This window comes from Huiozyma naganishii, chromosome 12, assembly GCF_000348985.1.
Source record: "Huiozyma naganishii CBS 8797 chromosome 12, complete genome".
Classification (NCBI taxonomy): Eukaryota; Fungi; Ascomycota; class Saccharomycetes; order Saccharomycetales; family Saccharomycetaceae; genus Huiozyma; species Huiozyma naganishii.
Window position 1 is genome coordinate 379,775 of NC_035933.1, and position 19,745 is coordinate 399,519.

Here is a 19,745-nt window from a genome sequence, read left to right on the forward strand (position 1 = left end):
ACCTCGTTGGGTGGATCTTTTTCTAGCAGTAATACCTTCTACTTATATTATATGAGAGGTGCTATGTATAAAAAACTGAAGATACCTTCGAGTTCGTCTGTAACTCTTGACACATATACGCACACAAATCGTAACAAAAAAGGAGCAATAAAAGCGGATTCCTGGGATTGGACGTCCGAGAGTTGCAATGCGACTATTTTAACTTCTTCTTTGGACGCAACTGGTTGGTGTGGCCACACTTTCTCTTTCTACAGTTGGTGGCTCTTGGAGGCAATCTAGCGTAACACTTACGGCAGACGGACTTCTCACAGTTGTACTTGGAAGCCAAAGCCTTCAAAGATGGTTCAATAATACCACCTCTCAATCTTAGGACCAAATGCAGAGTGGACTCCTTCTGGATGTTGTAGTCGGACAAAGTTCTGCCGTCTTCTAGTTGCTTACCAGCGAAGATCAATCTCTGTTGGTCAGGTGGGATACCTTCTTTGTCTTGGATCTTAGCCTTGACATTGTCAATGGTGTCGGAAGATTCGACTTCCAACGTGATGGTCTTACCAGTCAAAGTCTTGACAAAACTGTAATATAACGGGGCATGTGGGCGGGGAACACACTATCTTGTTAGTAAAAAGTTGGTGGGGGGGGGGACAGTAAACGTTGGGTGAGAATAATGTGGAAGATTCAAGCAATTCTTTGAGAAACGCGGAATGTAAGTGACACAGTGCATCGGCAATCCACTTAGGTGCAGAACACCAACAACCAGATTGAAACGTGCTCTTATCACAATCTTAAAACTTTCAATAGTTCATGGTACCAAAATGTTCCTTGAATAACGGGCCCATACTAATCTCTATTTTTAACGAGCCATACGGCATCCAAACATTAGCACATACATTTGCATTTCTGAAATCCTGGGGGTCTATCTCTGAAGCTATGCTACTAATCAACCTGCGCAAGACGTCTACTACTACTACTACTACTATCACTACTACTAGACTCCAGGATGCGTACAGACCAGAACGGACAGTGTGCCAGCAGCTGGGCGCCGGGCTTAGACAGACCCGTTTCCGCCTGGAGAACTCAAATTTCTGCCTACACGTCCCTGCAGTGGTGCCACGGTCCTGCCTGGAGCGGCACCCAGTTGAGCCTAACTGAGCTCCTCCCTCTGGGTCCAGCAATCTGCTTTTTCCCAAAACAGTAATTAGATTTAAAAAATCAAATTTGAAATAAAACATGTTTGGGTGTTAAATTATTGAAGCAGTCACAAAATAGTGCAACTGGGTAACATCTGGAAATAGAAAAATTGTTCAATTTAGAGACTCTGTAACGAATATTGCGATGCTGGAACCTAGCGATTGAAGGAGGGGAGGCAGAAAAGATTGGAAGACAGTACAAGCGGACACCGTGTACTCTATTCTGGAGTGATTGACTGAGTGGGGGGTGAACTAGCTTGCAAGTGTAATTTGCTACTCTCTTCCATATTCTTTTTTTTTTCTTCTTCAGTTTCTGGGGATAATATGGCGGGTACAGATAACAGCAGTCCCGACAATCCGGATCAACAGGTTATTTCGCCTGGGGCCGATTCTACAGTGACAATGAACCAGGTCGGTGATGGTGTACATAGCCCCCTTCAGGGGAACGAACTGCGCGAGAAGCTGCGACAGGCGGAGGACAGCAACAGACTGCTTAGGGAAAGGAACGAACTGCTGTCACGGTCGCTGGAGGAGAAAACTGGGATACTGGACACTGTGCAATCAAGTGTGTCTACCGCGAATGCAGAATTGAGATCTGCGAGGGAGCAAGTGGTCGAGTTGCGGCAGCGGCTAGGGGAATCCGAGACGCAACGTTTCCAGTCAGAGTTGCAACGGGACCGGCTCTCAGAACAACTGAAGCAGGGGGAACGGTACATTAATGCAACGAACGGAAGGTTGCTGGAGTCCACGAAGAAATTGCTGGATTTTCAAAGAGACGACCGTCAGGTAGGGGTGATCCGTGGGAAATTGGACCAGTCGCTATCCGAGATCAAAGCGTTAAGGGACAGCAATTCAGCGTTACTGGATTCCTTAGAACGCATTAACAGGGAACTGACCGACAAAGCGGCGCTAAACAAGACACTTAGTGACCAGTTATCCTCGCAAAGGCACGATTTTGAAAGAGAATTAGCAACAAGGGATAAGTTGAACGCAGTGCTCAAGAAACAGGTGAATTCGCTGCATTCAGAATTGGGCAATGGGGGGGAGACCCCTGCGCATGCAGAACCGAACGATCAATTCGCCAAACAGTCCTCACAACACGAGGAGGAAATCTCGAACTACAAAGAGCAAGTTGAAGAACTTCTAGGAATACTCGGGCAAGGCGCACCAAGCATAGCACATCTTAGAAAGCTGTTGTTGAAGGAAAGGAAGGAAAACGTCTCTTTGAAGAAACAGATGGAGAGCTTTGTCATCGAACTGGAACATAGATTACCGGGGCTACAGATTCTAGAGAAACAAAATAAAGAAGTGCAACAAAAGTTGCATGCGGCGACGAACAAAATGATCGAAGAATCGAAGGCCAAGATTAGGACACAACGAGAACTCTCCTCGTCTCGCCAGAAAGTGGACCACTTGAACCAAATTTTTCACAAGCTGAGAGTACAGAGATCAGACTTAGCCCACCAGATACAGTTCTTACTAACGGTGAATTCGTCAGACACCGTACTACCACCTTCGGAACTGTCATTTATCAAGACAATCATTGAAAATGAAAACTGGGACGCGTACAAGGACTCGCAAAGGATCGTATCCGACAGACTTCTCAGATTCGATAACATTCCAGAACTGCAAGAGCAAAATATGAAATTAGTCTCCACAGTACGATCACTCGTGGACAAGGTGGAAAGTTGGGAAGCGGATAATGATTCAGGGTTGACTCTCGAAGCTGCAAAATTACAGATATCCAAACTGGAGCAGTCCAATGCACAGTTGGAATCCGAGGTTAAGAATTGGGAAGCTTTGATGGAAACTCTGAAGGACGGTGACTCGCTAGATAGCAAGATCAATGTCACAATGGTCGAACAACAGAAAAAGATCGAAGAACTAGAGTCAAAGCTAACAGATGTAGGCGAATCTCACGTGCAAAAAATAAATGTACTGAACAAGACGATAGATCGGAACCAAAGCACCATCAACATGCTAAACGAACAGATAAAAAATACAGTTAAGAGTGACATGAATGCTAAGTCTGAACTTATCGCGTGTAAACGGGAAAATTTATCGCTTACACAGCAAATATCTACCAAGCAAAATGAACTAGATGAGCTCAACTCCAAATCGGCCCAAAAGGAACGCGACTACCAACTGAAGATAGCAGAGCTATCCGTAGCAGCAAACAAGTGTAAATCCTGGGAAAATAGTTTTCATCTTTTGACGGAGGAGAAAACTCAAATGGAACAGAAACAACGCTCGTTGTTCGACAAAATACAACAGGAGTCTAAAAAATTATTACAATTAGAAACCAGAAATAAAGAGCTGGAGGTGAAAATCTCGGGTAAAGAGCTACACAGGAAAAGATCAGAGGAGACGCTGTCTTCCAAAATTACCTTTTTGTCCGAAGAAAACAAATCATTGCATAATGACCTTGCATTCAAAGAGGAGGAAGTAAAACAATTTATAGAAAAGTCTGAAAAACAGATCAAATGGTACCAACAAAATATTGATGAATTATCAGAGCAAAACAAAAACAAATCAAATAAAATAATCGAACTGAACGATAAACTGAGACTACTAAGTGAGAAATCCTTATCAAACAAGCCTTATCCGGTTGGAACAGAATTAAAAGAGTTGCAAAACGAACTGAATGGAATGAAAGCAGCTTTGGAGGTCTCAGAATCTCAGGCCACCTTGTACAAGGATACGCTGGAAAGAAACCAAAACTTTTACAACAACTCAACATTGTCCTTCCAGAACACAATATCGGAGCTACAGAGCAAAAATGAAGCACTTTCAAAGCAACACGAGACATTACAAAATCAAATAACTGAGACAGAAAATCAGTCGAAAGGAATTCAATTGGAACATCAAACGATAATCGACCGGTTGACTTCAGAAAAGACGGCATTGGAAGAAAAGCTCAACTCACTTTCCCATTCTGAGGAAAAGATTGCGGAAATGAAAGGAGAATACGATGCCCAAATTCAGAAAATTGAGAGCAACCTGAAAATACAGAGTGATACAAGATTGAATTTCGAATCTGCACTTACTTCGAAAGAAAAGGAATTAACCTCCTACGCTGTTCAAATTGAGCAACTAAATACTGAAATTGCGAAATTGAATTCTGACATCGCGGCACTAACTGAACCGGCAGAAGCTAGAAAAACACTCATCAAGGAAAGAGACAGCCTTGGACAAGAACTCAAACTAGCAAATCAAAGAATCGAAAGTTTAGCAGCGCAGAATTCTATTTTGTACGATACTTTCTCCGGTATGAGACACGTTGATGCAGATGCTGAACCAAACGAAGACTTGAGAAATTTGGTCATAAACTTGCGTATAGAGAGAGACATGCATCAGAGCCAAGAAACTACAGCACAGCGTGACGTTAAACTGTTGAAGAAGAATTTAAAGGAAATAACTGAGAAACTAGCTATTACGTGCCCAGAAATTGACGAACCTACTAATACAGAAAAGGATGATTTCTCCTTAACTGTGACGCATGAAAAAATTATGAGAGAATTGGAAGGCCTGACCAACACCAAGGAGGAAAATTTGTATCTAGATGAATCGATAAAATCATTGAACGAAGATAAGCGTACTTTACAGGAAGAGGTCAGCAGGTTACGTGAGAGTGAGGAGTTGGCGAAGAAAAACTCCAGCGCAATCTCCGAACAAGAATGGCAACAAAAGATTGAAACGTATCAGCAAGAATCTGAAAAATGGAAACTAATGTGTCAACAGATGTCTGAAAATACGGCAACAGAGATTCAAAATCTTCAACAACAGTTAGAGACTTTCAAAGCTGATATTCAGTTAAAGACACAAGAAAACGATGATTTAAATGATAGGTTTACAAGATTAAAGAAACAAGCGCATGAAAAACTGAATGCATCAAAGGCCACATCAGATTCCTTAGCTATTGAACTATCTGAACTGAAAACGGTCAATGACGCGTTACAAGAAAAGCTGAATAATCAGGAAACGAATTCGGTTGATTCTGAATCTAACGCTGCTCTAATCTTGCAACTAAAAGAAGAGAATAAACAAGCAAAGTCATTAGAGTTAGAGTTGAGACACTCTGTGGACTCTTCCGAAAAGTTGATCGCAGATATGACCAAGGAGCTTACCACATTAAAGGAGAATCCTATTCAAGGCTCAGTGAATGTTGAAGATTATACTCATAGATTAGAACAGCTCAAATCAGAATTCGAAGATGAAAAAAGAGTTTTGATCGAGAAGACAACATCGGAACTTACAGAACGTTTTGAAAGGGAAAAGAAAGAACTGATGAACAACAATGCCAACTTAGAAGAGCTGCGGAAACCGTTGGAGGAAGAGTGGGAGAGGAAGACTTTGCAAAGAATAGAGGAAGCCAAAGAGAATTTGAAGAAACATATCCGGCTTCCAACGGAAGAAAAGATCGAAAGGGTTATTGCGAAAAGGAAGGCTCAACTCGAAGAACAATTCCAAACGAAAGTTGCAGAGCAGGCTAACCTACTGAAACTATCCGAACTCTCAAATAAAACCGCTGATGAGTTGGAAAAGGAAGTTCGGGAAGAGATCAAGACAAGGCTAGAGGAAGACTTTGAGTTGCTGAAAAAGAAAGCATTTGAGGAAGGGAGACAGCAGGCGTCCATGAAGACAACATTGCTAGAAAGGAAGATAGCTAAACTCGAGGCGCGGCTACAAGGTGGGACCGGACCTTTGAAGTCTGCCAATGGGTTGAATAAGATCAACATCGACAGTCCTCTAATGGTTGCTGGCCCACTCACAAATGAACCTGTTTTGGACGAGAAGCCGAATGCTTTCGCGGGGGCAACCACCACCACGATCTCACAACCCACTTCAACTACTGCAAAGGACTCTGCTAATGCCTTTTCGTTCAATGCGCAAAAGGTGCCGGCCCAGCCTGCTTTCAGCAGCAGGGCACAACCTGCGTTCTCGTTTGGGTCGTTCAACAAGACTTCATTCTCGGATCTGTCCCACAAGAACAGTGTCGGAGCTGCCTCGGGGACTCCTTTCAGGTTTGGTTTTGCCAGCAATCCACCAACTCCTTTTCAAAACACAGCAGAGAATGGTACGGACGCCAAAAGGAAGTCACAGACAGAAGCTAGCAAGGAGGTAGAAGATAACAAGAGACCTAAGCCTTGATATAAACCCCATCTTCCATTCCCATCCAATAGATATATACGTATGACACTATTATTTTGTAATATTACCTGTAAATCTTTATTGAATCAAATTTCGATGACGTACCGTGGGACAGAAGAAGCTGCCATAAGACATCGAAGAGAGGCCGCACTAGGAAAAGCTGATGGAGTTAGACCCTAGGGATGTCATTACCGCGGACCCGTATGACAACATCACGTCTGATGAGGATGAGGAGAGTAAAATCCAGCGGGAACTGGAAGAGATGGAGAGGAGAAAGAAGGATTTGGAAAAGCGATTAAAGCTGAAGAGAGCACATGTAAAGCCCACGGATCTTAACCTGCAGCTTGATGTTCAGGTACCAAGCTCTCCTCAAAAGAGATCTGTTTCTGCCATTGACGTTGCACGGAAACGGAGAGAGGAAGCGGAGGCCATAAAGAAACGCAATCTCTCCCTGGCATTGAATACTGCACAAAAGGTGAACCTGAATGAGGCAAGGTTTGCGCAATTGGATGGGGACGATGGGAAGCAGTCGGTAAATGCAACCACGAGTTACTTTCTTGAGAAGTTCCAACAATCGAAGAAGACGGAGAAGTTGGAGATAGAGGCACAGGAGACGATGCTCAGTGCCAGAGTTCATACTTTCCAAGGAGTCGATAAAGAGTTTCAACTCGAAGCTGTGAACGAACTGGAGCAATTTTCAGATTTGTGGATTTCGAAAAGGTACATTCCGAAACAGTATTTGGAAGAATCTCTTCGAGACGTGAAACTACTTCGTTTGAACAAACTGTTTGCTAAAGTGCGACCTCCGAAATTCCAAGAACCACAGTACTCCAACTGGGCTGTATTGGCAATTATAAGCAAGAAGAGTGAGGTTAAGTTCACGACATCTAAGAACCCCCAGAAATTTATTAGGTTTACATTGACCAATTTCCAACAACAGTTAGATCTGTTTGTGTTTGGGGACGCTGGAGTTAAAAGGTACTACAATCTGCGAGAGGGAGACATCGTGGCCGTTTTGAACCCTGAAATTTTGCCCTGGAGGCCGAGTGGGGGTTCTCAACAGACAACCTCGATCAAATCTTTCAACTTGAAGATAGCGCATAAATTCAAGTGTATACTGGAGATTGGCAAGAGTCGAGATTTGGGGTACTGTCCTGTGACAAAGAAGTTCAGTAACGAGAAATGTGGCTCTGCGATCAATCTGGCAAGGGACCGGACCTGTGAGTACCACCGTGAACTACAAATGAGACAGAACAGTTCGAAGCGGTTGGATTTGAACGGTGGGTTTGCCCTGGGGGCACCGACAAAAGTGGGCACGCAACCAGACCTTTTCCGGGAGGCCTCAGGACGCTTTAAGCAAAGTGCTCGTTCCTTACCACGGGACCAGGGCAAGCGGTTCTACACTGAGCCGAGTTGGAACTCTCGGCACGGCCAGGGCGGCAGTTCTGAGGAAAACTATGGACTCAAGGGCAAGTTCTTTACCAGCTCGAACGCAGCGAAGGCTTTCTTTGACGACGAGTTCCAAAACCCTGACATGTTGCACAACCTGGATGCGAAGCGGCGGAAACTACAGGACTCGAAGAAGTCTCGGCAGTTAGACCGGAAATTGAAGCGGTTGTTGAGCAAAGATGAGGACCGGGCCACTTTAGACAAGAACACTGCGGAGATGGCCGCGTTGAAGAGGACCACAGAGACGGCACTGCACACTGGGTTGATCCAGCGGCTTGGGTTCGACCCTACACACGGCAGAGCCGCGTCTGTTATGAAGAAGAGGGACAGCGAACGTGGGTCCGGCGCAAACGAGGATGTAGCGCTGTCTCAGAAGGAGAACATGGTCAACGAGTTGCTACGATGGAAGAGGGATAAATGCAACTTGCTCCCCTCTGAGACGCAGTTGGCACACCGGAAACAGCACCGTCGCGAGGTGTGGAGGGAGACCTTCGGGAAGAAGGGGACTCCGGTGGACTCACAACCTGTAGACAACGACGACAGCGATGACTTGGAGATCGTGTAGCGGCAGGGTTTCAGAGCGTATATATGATATGGATAGATGTATGTATGGTTTAATGAACCGCCGGTACCAGTTTCCATTGCAAGCACCAATACAAGTCTGGGGTGACTCTGACGGCTAGTTTCGAGTACAGAGCGACAGTGTAGCCCCCAGATGCGATCTGGTCTAACAGGAACCCGTGGACGGGCCCGTTGCTGTGTAGGACGTACCGTTTCGAGCTGTGGCCCGTCTCAAGCATCAGTTCGTGCGAGGAGAGCTTTAGGCAGCCCGTGACTCCGACCAGCGCGTCGTAGTGTCTGCTGTGCCCTGTCGTGAGCACCAACTGGTTCAACCGACCGAGGGACCTCTGCAGTTGCTGCACAAGAGTGGGGGTCCCCTGTTGCGAGCCCAGTGCCTCGATAACGCTGTCCAAGTGCGGTCTCGCCTTCCCGACCACTTGCCGAGGCACCGTCTGCGTCCTGTGAAGCGCTGGTCTGTAACCCTTTGGGGCTACTCGCCTTTTACACTGCAACAGCACAGAGGACACACTCACGCCACTGGACTGGTGCCGATGCCGGTGCCGACTGCCCGCGACGAGACTCGCGATGTTGATGGACTTCCCGCGAAGAGCCCCGCTGGTCCTCCCCGACCGGGACCCCTCGAGCACTTGCAACCGCGACAGCGACACGGGACGTGGCGACATCGTGGAGCTTGCGACGTGCTGATCACTGGGACTGTCTACTTGTGGTAGTCTTGATATGACAGTATGTACTTACATACTCGATATATTAAGTAATAAGGGACCCTGATGATGAGGGCTCTTGCTATGGAAGGCCTCTCGAGGCGTCGTTGCTTACCGTCTGAGACGGTCTCTGTGCGATGCGGTCGTATGCTGGATGAACTTGTTAACTTGGCGTCCCGCTGGTGGCCCCATTGCCGGTCGGCGGGACGGTACCGATGCCATGGTCGAAGTATCGAGGGCTGGGAGAGTGGTAGTCCCTGGTCCCGGCGGTGCCCCACTGTCGAAGGTTTCTTGTTCTGTATCCGCACTCTGCTCGTAGACGGGCAGCGGTGTGCCGTCTCGTACGCTGGTCCAGGGGAAGAACGCGGTGCCGAACCAAAAGTGCTGGACCACTGGGAACTTGTTGAGGACCTCTGCGTTGTACATTCTGAACAGTCCGCGCTGGATCTTGCGCCAGGAGCTGACGCCGGAGAGGATATCGTTGAGCATTGGTGAGTTCTCCCAGAAGGGACCGTGTTTGACGCTCTTGACGAAACCGATGGCCTCGACTAGGAAGTTTGCAGGGGCATCGTCTCTGCCTGGGATCACACCTGAGAGGACGTCCCTTGGTTGTACCCCCACTGGGTTGTTTGCAAACTGCGATGCTCCCCACAGGTACGCGAGGTGGAAGTGGTCGTCGAGCCCCCACACGCCGTGCGACCCTGCTGGTTCTAAGTTGTAATCGACGATGAGTCTGCGGACGAGCCTGTAGTAACGGTCCCACAACCGGGAAAGCTCCACGGGGGTAATCCCTCGAGGTTGGCTCATCATATCTAGTGCGGCGACGAATGCAAGGAAGGACAGTTCGTGGCCCGTCCCGTAGTCCAGTCTGATCTTCGACCCGAAACTGTTTCGAAGGTAGTACTCTGCCTCGATACAGGCCCCCCCACCGGCCAGACAGTCGACCTGCGACGTGAGCCCGGGCAAAGAGGAGTCCACTTTATCGTGCCAGTCCCTACAGGCGAGGTTCCCGTACCGTCTGGGCCCCACGAGAGGCGGTGTCTCGTCCACGAGAGCATCTAACCTGTCCAAAATCTGCAACATGCGTGCTACGGACGCAGAGATGCCCCCACTAGTATCACCACGCATCATCCGCATGTACTTCTCGATGTGGAACCTTATACGTGCGAGGGCAACGCTCTCTTGGAAGGTTGCCGTCGTCTGCGAGTCGAATATCCGCTTCTGCGGTTGTCGGAACACGGCGTGTTCCACATCCAGGGGCAACTGTGCCCTCTCGCCGGTACCCAACGTCCCTGGTATCATCCTCGTGGAGCAGGATGGGCTTCCCCTAGGAACCCAGACTCATCCATCAATCAAGACGTCCTCTTTGAATTGAACAGTTTCGATATGAACTTGAAACGGAGTACCAGGACCGTTACGAGTTGAGCAAGACAAGGTAGCACGGGTTGTGAGTGAGTAGGTCATGGAGCAGGTACAGGGGAACCACGCGAGCATTCTGTTGACGAAGGCCGATGGGTCTGTCGTGGACAGTCCGCACATCGAGCAGGAGCTGGGGCGGGGAGCAGGGGAGGGGGAGGGCCTGGGGGAGGGCACTGAGAAGACTACGAGGCCAGAAGTAGCACCTCACACACCAGCAGCCACTGGCGTGGCTACAAGTACAGGTGCAGGTGCTGGAGCTGGTGCCGGGGCCGTTCAATTCGACAGCGAGCAGATAGAGCGTGGTCGGTCCCGGATGAAGCGCAGGGACGCGAAGCGTGCAGAGGCGCGCTCGAACTCAGGGTCCCGCTCTAGGTCAGGTTCACGGTCGCGGTCCCGTTCGAGATCGTTCTCGCGGTCGCGGTCGCGGACTTCGTCGCGGGCGTCGTCCAGGATCCGCGAGGAGGAGTTCTTGAAGTGGACCGTCCTGAGACAGGACCCGTCGATGCGGCTGCACCACTACAGAGTGGACTACAAGAACGGCAAGGGCCGTGGCGAGGATGACGATGATGAGGAGGAAGAGGAGGAAGAGGAGGAGGAAGATGACGAAGATGATGAAGATGACGATGAAGATGACGAAGACGATGACGGGGATGACGACGAAGATTCCGAATCCGACGAGGAATCCGACGAGGAACAAGTGAGCGACGTGGAGAACGACGCGGAGATCGACGAGAAGTTTACGTACGACCTGGGGACGAAAACTTTGCCCAACTTCTGCGTGAGCATCAACGAGGTGATCAGCTCCGCGGAGCCCTGGATCCGGCAGTACGACGCTGACCACGGTGAGTCCCAAGAGAAGATCGATGTCCGAGACGTCGAAGGAGGGTACGTACGTGCCGTCGAATTGCTCACGCGCGGGAAAGGTGCCTCTCCACAAGCAGACACTTACATCGTGTACTCTGACCTCTCAAGCGAATCGAACTACGCACTACTGTACGTTCTGGGAACGCTTGTCGGTAACGGTGACACCGTGTACGTCGTGCACTGGCACTCTGACCGCGGTGGAGGCGCGGTCACGCACTCCGAGGTTCGCAGCAACGTCCGCAACTTGCGCCGCAAGGCGTTGCACTTGTTCGACTGTCTCTCCGCAACAGTCGACGACCTCGATATCGTGTTGCTCTCCACGACACACCCGTACCCGAAACACCTCCTCAACGAGATGATCAACGCACTGCACCCGGTGGCACTCTGTTGCTCGCTGTCCATCGTCCTCAGCCTGCTCCAGAACTTCGTCTGCAGCGTCCCAACCTTCGTCATCCGCAAGAAACTCAAGCGTGCCAAGCGCAAGGGCATTTCGGATTAACCAGCGCTGGCGGGTTTACGGGTCTACAGCTGGGTCTACAGCTGGGTCTACAGCCGCAGCTACAGCTACAGCTACAGCTACAGCTACGCGGATGTCTGCGTCGACGTCAAGTGACAGGTGACGAATCGTCGTCGCGGAACCGGCTGCCTCGGGGAAACGGGGAACCGCAACAACGACGGCACTACCGCGACTACTGCTACGACTACTTTCTCCCTGTGGCTCTCAGCGGCGCTGTTGCAACGGATGCACGCCATTCGCTTATGTAACGTCCGTAGATTTATATAAAAGGGGTCGAGGGAGCAACGACTGACGAGCACAACTACAACTACAACTACCAGAACTACAACAGCTGAGCTACACATGTTCAGAGCTGTGACAAGACACAAGTGGGCCGTCCTGCTGGGCGGTGTTGCAGGACGGGGGCCCGTCTGGGCTGTGAACACACAGAGAAGACCCATATGGGACGACTACGGGGACAGTGGGACTACAGGTCCTGAAGCGGTTGCTGCCGCGGCAGCGGCAGCGGCTGCTGCACCGGACCGTGCAAAGGTGCTGCAGCGGTTACAGGATACGAAGTTCGACGTACTCGTCGTCGGCGGCGGGGCCACGGGTACTGGGGTCGCTTTGGATGCATCTCTGCGTGGGCTGAAAGTTGCACTGGTAGAGAAAGCGGACTTCGCCGCGGGGACGTCCTCCAAATCGACGAAACTGGCACACGGAGGTGTGCGGTACTTGGAGAAGGCCGTGTTCGAGTTGTCGAAACCGCAACTCGACCTCGTCGTCGAGGCTCTCAACGAACGTGCACATTTGCTGTACGCGGCACCACACCTCACCAAGATCCTACCGATCATCATACCTGTGTACGAGTACTGGAAGGTACCCTACTTCTACGCAGGGTGCAAAATGTATGACTTCTTCGCCGGCGCGCAGAACCTCAAGTCCTCGTACTTGCTCTCCAGGGAGAACCTTAGCCACATCGCACCGATGCTTGACCAGAAGAAACTCAAAATGGGGCTAGTGTACCACGATGGGATCTTCAACGATTCGCGGCTGTGCGCCACGCTCGCCATCTCTGCGGTGGAACGCGGCGCTACCGTGGCTAACTACGTCTCAGTGGAACAATTGATCAAGGACAAGACAACGGGGGTCATCACGGGCGCCAAAGTGGAGGACCAAGAAACTGGGGGGACTTTCACGGTCAACGCTAAGATCGTAGTCAACGCCACGGGCCCCTACAGCGACAAAATCCTCCAAATGGACGCTAACCCACAGGGACTACCCGAGAAGGAACCGGAAAAGGCGACACCAGAGAACGCTCTTATTGCAGTCAGAAACCCAAAGATGGTTGTCCCATCAAGGGGGGTCCACATCACACTCCCATCCTTCTACTGCCCTTCTGAGATGGGTCTCCTAGATGCAAGTACCTCCGACGGGAGAGTCATGTTTTTCCTCCCATGGCAGGGGAAAGTCATCGCAGGGACCACAGACATCCCTCTGAAACAGGTGCCCAGGGATCCATCCCCCACAGAAGCAGACATCCAGGATATCCTCCAAGAACTGCAACACTACATACAGTTCCCGGTACGCAGAGAGGACGTGCTCAGCGCCTGGGCAGGGATCAGACCGCTTGTCAGAGACCCTCGTGTCGCCGAGGGATCCGCAGGAAGCGGCCAGACTGAGGGGCTTGTCAGGTCCCACTTCATCTTCACGTCACCTACCCAACTCGTCACCATTGCAGGAGGGAAATGGACCACCTACAGAGAGATGGCTGAGGAGACAGTCGACGAGGTGATCAAAGTGGGGAAATTCCAAGGACTGAAACCATGCACCACAAGAAAGACGAAGCTAATCGGTGCGCAACACTGGAACTTAAACTTCCAAGCGTACTTGCAACAGAGGTACGCACCTCTAGAGGACTCCCTCGCCGAACACCTGGCAAACAACTACGGAGACAGAGCACCAATCATCTGCGAGATGTTTGAGGCGGATAAGTCTAGTAAACTTCCAGTGGGACTGTATGGCGACGGCGACGACAAAGTGAAGAACATGGATGCAAACGCGTTTGACTACCCTTTCACCATCGCGGAACTGAAGTACTGTATTCGCTTCGAGTACGTCAGAACGGCACTGGACTTCTTGCTGAGAAGATCTAGATTTGCGTTTCTTGACGCCAGAGAGGCACTGAACGCAGTCGACCCAACGGTCAATCTGATTGGTGACGAACTCGGCTGGGATGCCGAGAAGAGAGCTGCTGAGTCCGCGAAAACAAAGGCTTACATCAAGACTTTCGGTGTCTGACCGCCCTCCCCCTCCCCACCCCAGACAACTTTTACTTCCAAGTGACTTATCTTTTTATCTTCACGAAGCTTGTTTTATATTCTTATCAACTGTAAACGTCCAGGGAAGAGTTTGAGGGAGATGTTATTTACTTCTTAATCGAAATTATCAACTTTTATGTCTATCATAGTTATATAACTGAACGAAATGACAATATCGATTAAAATGTGTGGACTCTATATCCTCTCGTAGAACAGTACATAAACGTCACTACTAGATATCTTCATCACACCGTGCTTTACGTCTCCGTGCCTGGTCTCCCGTTTCACAACTTCGTCGTCGAAATAGTACCAGCCGTCCCCGTTCGAATTCAAACTGTGGTCCAGTTGCTTGTCCACGATAGAAGTGTAGTGCCCGCTGATCAGGTTACCCGTGTGGTTCACAACACCGTACAGTTTGTACTTAACTACTTCGTTGCTCTTCAACACTATGTTCAGAATCAACGGGTACGTTACGATCGTTGAATTTTTCTTCGTCAGGTCGTAGTAGAAACGGGAAAGGTGGATTATTAAAGTCCGTGGCATTCGGATGAAATTTAAGGTCTTTATCGTAAACAGTTTCTTTGATTTCCATTGTTTCATCTCCTCCTTCATTTCCCGCAACTCATCTATGTCACGCTGTGCATCCACATCAGCGCGACTATGCGAATCCTCGGATTTCCTCACACTCTTGCTGCTTGACCCACCTAGCACCCTGAAGGGAGACAGCGACCTGTTTATTTTGGAAACATTCAGTTCGCCAAGTTCCGAACGATGGTGGTGTCTGTGATGCAAAGAGAAGCTGAACAGTTTACCCTTCTTAGAGCTCGACGACGAAGATCCAGGCGACAGAGTGTCTCTGGCCGCTTTATTTCTCTTGGTCTTCTCTACCATGCCCTTGTAATCCTTGGTTATTTTACAACAGTTGGGGCAATCCCATGCGTTTTCTCCGGAAAGCACCTCGTCGCTGGTGTACATATTCAAACACTCCTCCAAGCTGACTCTCTTGGATCTCGAAAAGGTCGACGAGGTAGCTTTGGGGATTGCCAGCGAAAGAACGTAAAATGTGGAATAATTGAAGGATGAGTGGCCACATCTTTGACAGTGAAGACTGTTCTCCATCTGACCTTGGAAAATGTCGTCGATAGGCGATAACCCATTCCCTATCACACTCTTATCAAACCACTTCTTGTACTCTTTATTCTGCACGTTCAGCTTTTTCTCATCGTAAAGAATCAAATCTGGGTATTCGTTGACTACAGCATCTTGGTTTGAAAGTTCATCGTGCAGTCTATCCAGGATGAGCATCAAAAACTCCGTTGTATCCTGTTGGTCATCTGGGATCTTGAAGTCGGGACGCAGGAGACTGCAGCTTTTCAAGAAGGATATCGGAACCACAGAACACCCACCGTTCAAATACATTTTTTTGAACAGGATGTAGAAAGTTCTCGAGATTACAGGTTGTGACCCATTTGCTCCAGGCTTTGGTGCCACCTCCTTAAGAAACTCCTTATATTTCATCGATATGAAAAGGTTACGGAACGACTTCGTTGCGAAAAGACACTGTATCATACTGTTGATGTAACATGTGTTCCCGAGATTTCTCAATCCTGTAATAGACAAGGACACATAAATGTTCGGGTTTTGTTCTATTGTCGGTATTGAGTACGTCTCGTGCAGTCCATTTGTCGCCGATCTGAATGGTTCCTGTTGGATTCTCTTCGTCGGTGCCACTTGCAGCGCCGTATCCTCGTCTGCCTCTAAGATCTGTCCCGTTACAAAGTTCAAATTACTTTGAAATGGAGCACGATGTTGCGACACCTTCGAATCCAACATGATTCTGGGGGGTATCACTGGGACGACATCTGGGGACTGGGGTACAGACGCTGGTGGCGGTGGCGGTGGCCTCTTCCTTATCGTAGCTGGCACTTCATGAGGTTTCCAAGGTTCCACTGCGCCTGGTCCATTTATCCCAGCAAAATTCTGCTGCCGGTAGGGCAACTCTTGGCAATCGTGCCGTGCAGGCGTATCATCTTCACCTTCCGTGATCCTTACCAGGTAGTCTGTCACACATATATTGTATTGCTTGCCGTATTCCAAGATAACTTTCTTCCACTTCTCGTATCCGCCCAACAGAACGGTTGGTACGCATTTGAGGGGTTTACCTCTTGCCGTGTTGAGGAGGTAGAAGAAAGTGAAATGGTAGTCGAAGTTCAATTTCATAAACGTTTTCATATCGCTAAAGTAGACCACGTAGTCGAACTCATCGCGCCTGTTGAACAACGGGTTGTTCAATTTACTTTCCAACTCCGTGATCTCATACATGGGGGCCCCCGAGTTGCTGTTCCACAACATTTTGGGATCAATATGGACCGTGTTTGGTGCTATTATTTTACTCGTGTTGTATCTGTAGTCCAGCCGCAGATCGATCAGTAGCAGTTGTTTCGACTGTTGTTCGTTTGACAGGATCGAGAAGAGTTCCGGTGCGGTTATTATACTCTGTTTTTGCAACCGCTCTAGACTCTGTATGTACGCATTAGACTCATCGTAATACAGGTTCCCCTGTGAGGACTCACTTTCCTCCAGCATGTAGACCGAGTGGTAAGAATTCTTCCTGTGCGTTAGAGATCTATCCGGTGTGAAATCTTTAAAGGACCTGTCGTGAGCGCCTCCAGGAGGGACCGTCTGTGCAGCCGGTGTCATTTGTGTCATAGTGTGCGTCCGCCTCCTTCTCATCATCAAATCGTCTATCGCTGCAGGAGTGCCTCCTGAGGTTATTGGACTCTGTGAGGATAAAGGCACTGGTGGGGGGGCATGCTGTGGAGGGGCCACACTATGGTGTGCCAATCCGTAGATTCCCATCTCTTCGTACCCAATTTCCAAGTCGTCGACGTCCTCTTCCTCGTCAGCATCACTTCCACGGGAAATCGCCCCCGGCGGGAGATCGTGGACCTCTGCGGCCAGTTTCAATTGATCGTTTGGTTCGAGTTGTGGAGCCCTCCACAGGGGGGAACTCTGATCATCAAGATCACTCCAGCCTGAATCATCTCCGTGCAAACTGATTCCTTGCTCTGCTATAAACTCGCTATCGCTGTGCACAGGGACGTTACCAGGCCGTGGCAGTTGCAACAGTTGTTTCTTCTGCGATCGGGGTCTCCCACCGCGAGTTTCTGTCGGACTCTGCAAGGTCAATTTGTCCAAATTCTGGACGACCCGTGCCTCGTCTGGCACAGAGTACGCACGGTTCCTTGGGATCCTCTCGTTCAACGACGCGGAATCCCACTGCGACTCCAAAACGACCTGAACTTCCTCTTTAACCATCAGAAGCACGTTTGTCATGTTCACCTGCGACTCATACAGAGCCCGCACATCGCTGTACACTGTATGTGCTCTGTTCCGGGTGTGGAACTGTATCGACTGCGGCATGACCAAGTAGACGTAAAAGCAGCCGTTGATAAAGGACCCTAGCGCGTCCATGTTCTGATCCTTCCCGAGGCAGGACAGGTACAGCTCGTACAGCCACTCTGTGTGCTCCAACAGGTCGATCAGCCTCTGCAGCCGCAGCTGGGGCAGCGCAGTCCCGATATCGTCCGTGTACACTTTGACCACTCTTTGCCATAACTCGTCGGAAAGCTCCGGTGTAAAGGGCAACGCTGTCGAGTCATCCCCGTACATCGACCTCATAGCACTGCTCACCAACACACAACTGTACAGCTCGAGTACAGTGCCACCGAGACCTTGAACAGCACTCAACACGCTGCGCCCTGTCAGTTCCGATAATGCGCTATATTATTATATAATATGTACTATAGATATAGGTATAGGTATGCTATACTGTCTACTCTCGCTTGCAGTACTTCGAGCTGGCCATGGAGGCCACGGCGTAGTCGTAGAGGGACTCCCCGACGTTTAGGTACTTCCTTGTGTACTTCTTCGCCTCCGCGTTCTCCCAGCGGTCCACATTCACTGTGAGCCCCGTGTTGCGCTTGATCCCAGCGAGGCACGCAGAGACCAGCAGCAAGTCCACCCCACAGTGCACCACTTTACCTATCTGTAAATTCGAAAGAACCTAGCGATGAGGGGAGGGGGTTGCTCCCTCCCCTCATCGCACCTGGTCTCTCTCTCTTGTTAGTAAATCTGATAATATCGTGCAGACAGACACACAACAACAGCACAAACATACAATCGCCATCGCCCAGTACTCTCGATCACGATGTCGATACACAGGCTAGTACCCAGACAACGTTACCGGGACGTCCAGGTCTGTCTCTGTCCCTCGAGGTCGCCTTGAACAAAATTATATTCAAACGGAGTTCACCACTGATCACTGACACTGATCGCTGGTTACTGACCTGTTTCATTGCTCTCTTGGACCACTGTACGTCTCTAACTGCCCTGCTATTCTCCCCATTGGTGATGTTTCTGCTAGGTCGTGTAACTGTGAGAGGTATGCCGTTGGCTGGTGCGTGCAACGTGGCCCGCGGGGTCCGTGGGGTCCGCTGTTTCTCAGCGGTGAAGGTGTTGATGCAACAGCAGCGGCCCTTACGGGTAGATAGGGAGTTGCCCAACCCGCTGAAGGACAGGTACAAGCTGCGGTGGGGGTTTTTCGGGTTCAGCGCGCTGATGGTAGCCTCTCTAGCCATGATCTTCAACTACGAGAAGGTAGAGAACCCTATCATCGACAACACTCTGTACCAATTGAGACGGTCTGGAGCAACGAGGGCCCTTTTGGGCCAGGATATCCAGTTTGCAGGTGTAGTACCCTGGGTGTATGGGAAACTGCACCCTGTAGCAGGTGAGATAGACATCAAGTTCTACATCAGGGGGGACAAACCAAACGCCGTGGGTGTGGTGAAACTCGTCGCAGACAGACAGAACAGAAACCAGGAGTTCCTCATCCATGAGTGGAGCCTCACCGTGGGGGACCAGCAGGTGGACCTCTTGTCGGAAAACTCCTTCAACCTGAGCAGCTACTAAAGAAGTGCATACCTGGCACACACACACACACACACACACACACTGTATATAGAACACGTACTCAATACGTAGAGCAATGCTAAGTTCAAATACCCCCTCCCCCTCAACGAGGTAATACTACCTCCCGAGAGTCCCGACGAGGATAGTAAGACCCAAAGTCCTGCCTGTAGAGGTTCCGAAGCAGCTGTCCGTCTCGTGGGGCCCGCTCCCCTTCAAGTAGAGGCACCATCAGGTCGTAGGGGCACGAGTCGCTGCGTATACTCTCGGAGGCTATCTGAGACGGTGGCGTCTGGTACTTGCTCGAAGCGCCGTTCTTACTCGCGCTGGTTTCGTCTGTAATTTGACGACGGTACGCAGGGGTGTACGCGGAGGGGGCCGTGTGACTCATGGGCCCCAACCAGACGGCGTCTAGCAGCGTGTCGAATTGCGCATCGCCATCACCATCGATCTCCTGCTGCAAGAGCAGATCTCGAACGTCCTCTCGCTGTAGCCGCCGTTGCATGACGACCCAAAAGGCACCCGTTAGAGCAACACCGCACCCAATGGGGACACCAAGGGACAGACCTACAGCCACCGAAAGACCAACCATACGTCAAGACCG

At 49.8% G+C, this 19,745-nt stretch overlaps 11 protein-coding genes across 11 annotated transcripts; 5 read left to right on the plus strand and 6 right to left on the minus strand.

Annotated features, from left to right (window-relative positions):
* Window positions 1-193: 193 nt before the first annotated feature.
* Window positions 194-895, minus strand: RPL40A (ubiquitin-60S ribosomal protein eL40 RPL40A fusion protein; the record flags this gene model as incomplete). Its single annotated transcript, XM_022610816.1, has 2 exons — window positions 194-572; window positions 888-895. The coding sequence occupies 2 exons, from the start codon at window positions 893-895 to the stop codon at window positions 194-196; spliced, it is 387 nt and encodes a 128-aa protein (XP_022467074.1).
* A 616-nt stretch (window positions 896-1,511) lies between these two features.
* On the plus strand, window positions 1,512-6,338 carry MLP2 (Mlp2p; the record flags this gene model as incomplete). Its single annotated transcript, XM_022610817.1, has 1 exon — window positions 1,512-6,338. The coding sequence occupies one exon, from the start codon at window positions 1,512-1,514 to the stop codon at window positions 6,336-6,338; it is 4,827 nt and encodes a 1,608-aa protein (XP_022467075.1).
* Window positions 6,339-6,501: 163 nt separating this feature from the next.
* Window positions 6,502-8,352, plus strand: MCM10 (Mcm10p; the record flags this gene model as incomplete). Its single annotated transcript, XM_022610818.1, has 1 exon — window positions 6,502-8,352. One exon carries the CDS (start codon window positions 6,502-6,504, stop codon window positions 8,350-8,352), a length of 1,851 nt encoding a protein of 616 aa, XP_022467076.1.
* Window positions 8,353-8,401: 49 nt separating this feature from the next.
* Window positions 8,402-9,031, minus strand: KNAG0L02160 (uncharacterized protein; the record flags this gene model as incomplete). Its single annotated transcript, XM_022610820.1, has 1 exon — window positions 8,402-9,031. The coding sequence occupies one exon, from the start codon at window positions 9,029-9,031 to the stop codon at window positions 8,402-8,404; it is 630 nt and encodes a 209-aa protein (XP_022467077.1).
* Window positions 9,032-9,181: 150 nt separating this feature from the next.
* On the minus strand, window positions 9,182-10,372 carry RRD1 (peptidylprolyl isomerase RRD1; the record flags this gene model as incomplete). The annotated part of the gene is made up of 1 exon (XM_022610821.1): window positions 9,182-10,372. The coding sequence occupies one exon, from the start codon at window positions 10,370-10,372 to the stop codon at window positions 9,182-9,184; it is 1,191 nt and encodes a 396-aa protein (XP_022467078.1).
* Window positions 10,373-10,532: 160 nt separating this feature from the next.
* IMP21 (Imp21p) lies at window positions 10,533-11,852 on the plus strand (the record flags this gene model as incomplete). The annotated part of the gene is made up of 1 exon (XM_022610822.1): window positions 10,533-11,852. One exon carries the CDS (start codon window positions 10,533-10,535, stop codon window positions 11,850-11,852), a length of 1,320 nt encoding a protein of 439 aa, XP_022467079.1.
* A 360-nt stretch (window positions 11,853-12,212) lies between these two features.
* GUT2 (glycerol-3-phosphate dehydrogenase) lies at window positions 12,213-14,150 on the plus strand (the record flags this gene model as incomplete). Its single annotated transcript, XM_022610823.1, has 1 exon — window positions 12,213-14,150. The coding sequence occupies one exon, from the start codon at window positions 12,213-12,215 to the stop codon at window positions 14,148-14,150; it is 1,938 nt and encodes a 645-aa protein (XP_022467080.1).
* A 215-nt stretch (window positions 14,151-14,365) lies between these two features.
* Window positions 14,366-17,851, minus strand: UBP7 (ubiquitin-specific protease UBP7; the record flags this gene model as incomplete). Its single annotated transcript, XM_022610824.1, has 1 exon — window positions 14,366-17,851. The coding sequence occupies one exon, from the start codon at window positions 17,849-17,851 to the stop codon at window positions 14,366-14,368; it is 3,486 nt and encodes a 1,161-aa protein (XP_022467081.1).
* A 154-nt stretch (window positions 17,852-18,005) lies between these two features.
* On the minus strand, window positions 18,006-18,359 carry ATG44 (mitofissin; the record flags this gene model as incomplete). The annotated part of the gene is made up of 2 exons (XM_022610825.1): window positions 18,006-18,218; window positions 18,351-18,359. The coding sequence occupies 2 exons, from the start codon at window positions 18,357-18,359 to the stop codon at window positions 18,006-18,008; spliced, it is 222 nt and encodes a 73-aa protein (XP_022467082.1).
* Window positions 18,360-18,583: 224 nt separating this feature from the next.
* Window positions 18,584-19,144, plus strand: COA1 (Coa1p; the record flags this gene model as incomplete). Its single annotated transcript, XM_022610826.1, has 1 exon — window positions 18,584-19,144. One exon carries the CDS (start codon window positions 18,584-18,586, stop codon window positions 19,142-19,144), a length of 561 nt encoding a protein of 186 aa, XP_022467083.1.
* A 103-nt stretch (window positions 19,145-19,247) lies between these two features.
* AIM20 (Aim20p) lies at window positions 19,248-19,733 on the minus strand (the record flags this gene model as incomplete). The annotated part of the gene is made up of 1 exon (XM_022610827.1): window positions 19,248-19,733. The coding sequence occupies one exon, from the start codon at window positions 19,731-19,733 to the stop codon at window positions 19,248-19,250; it is 486 nt and encodes a 161-aa protein (XP_022467084.1).
* Window positions 19,734-19,745: the final 12 nt, after the last annotated feature.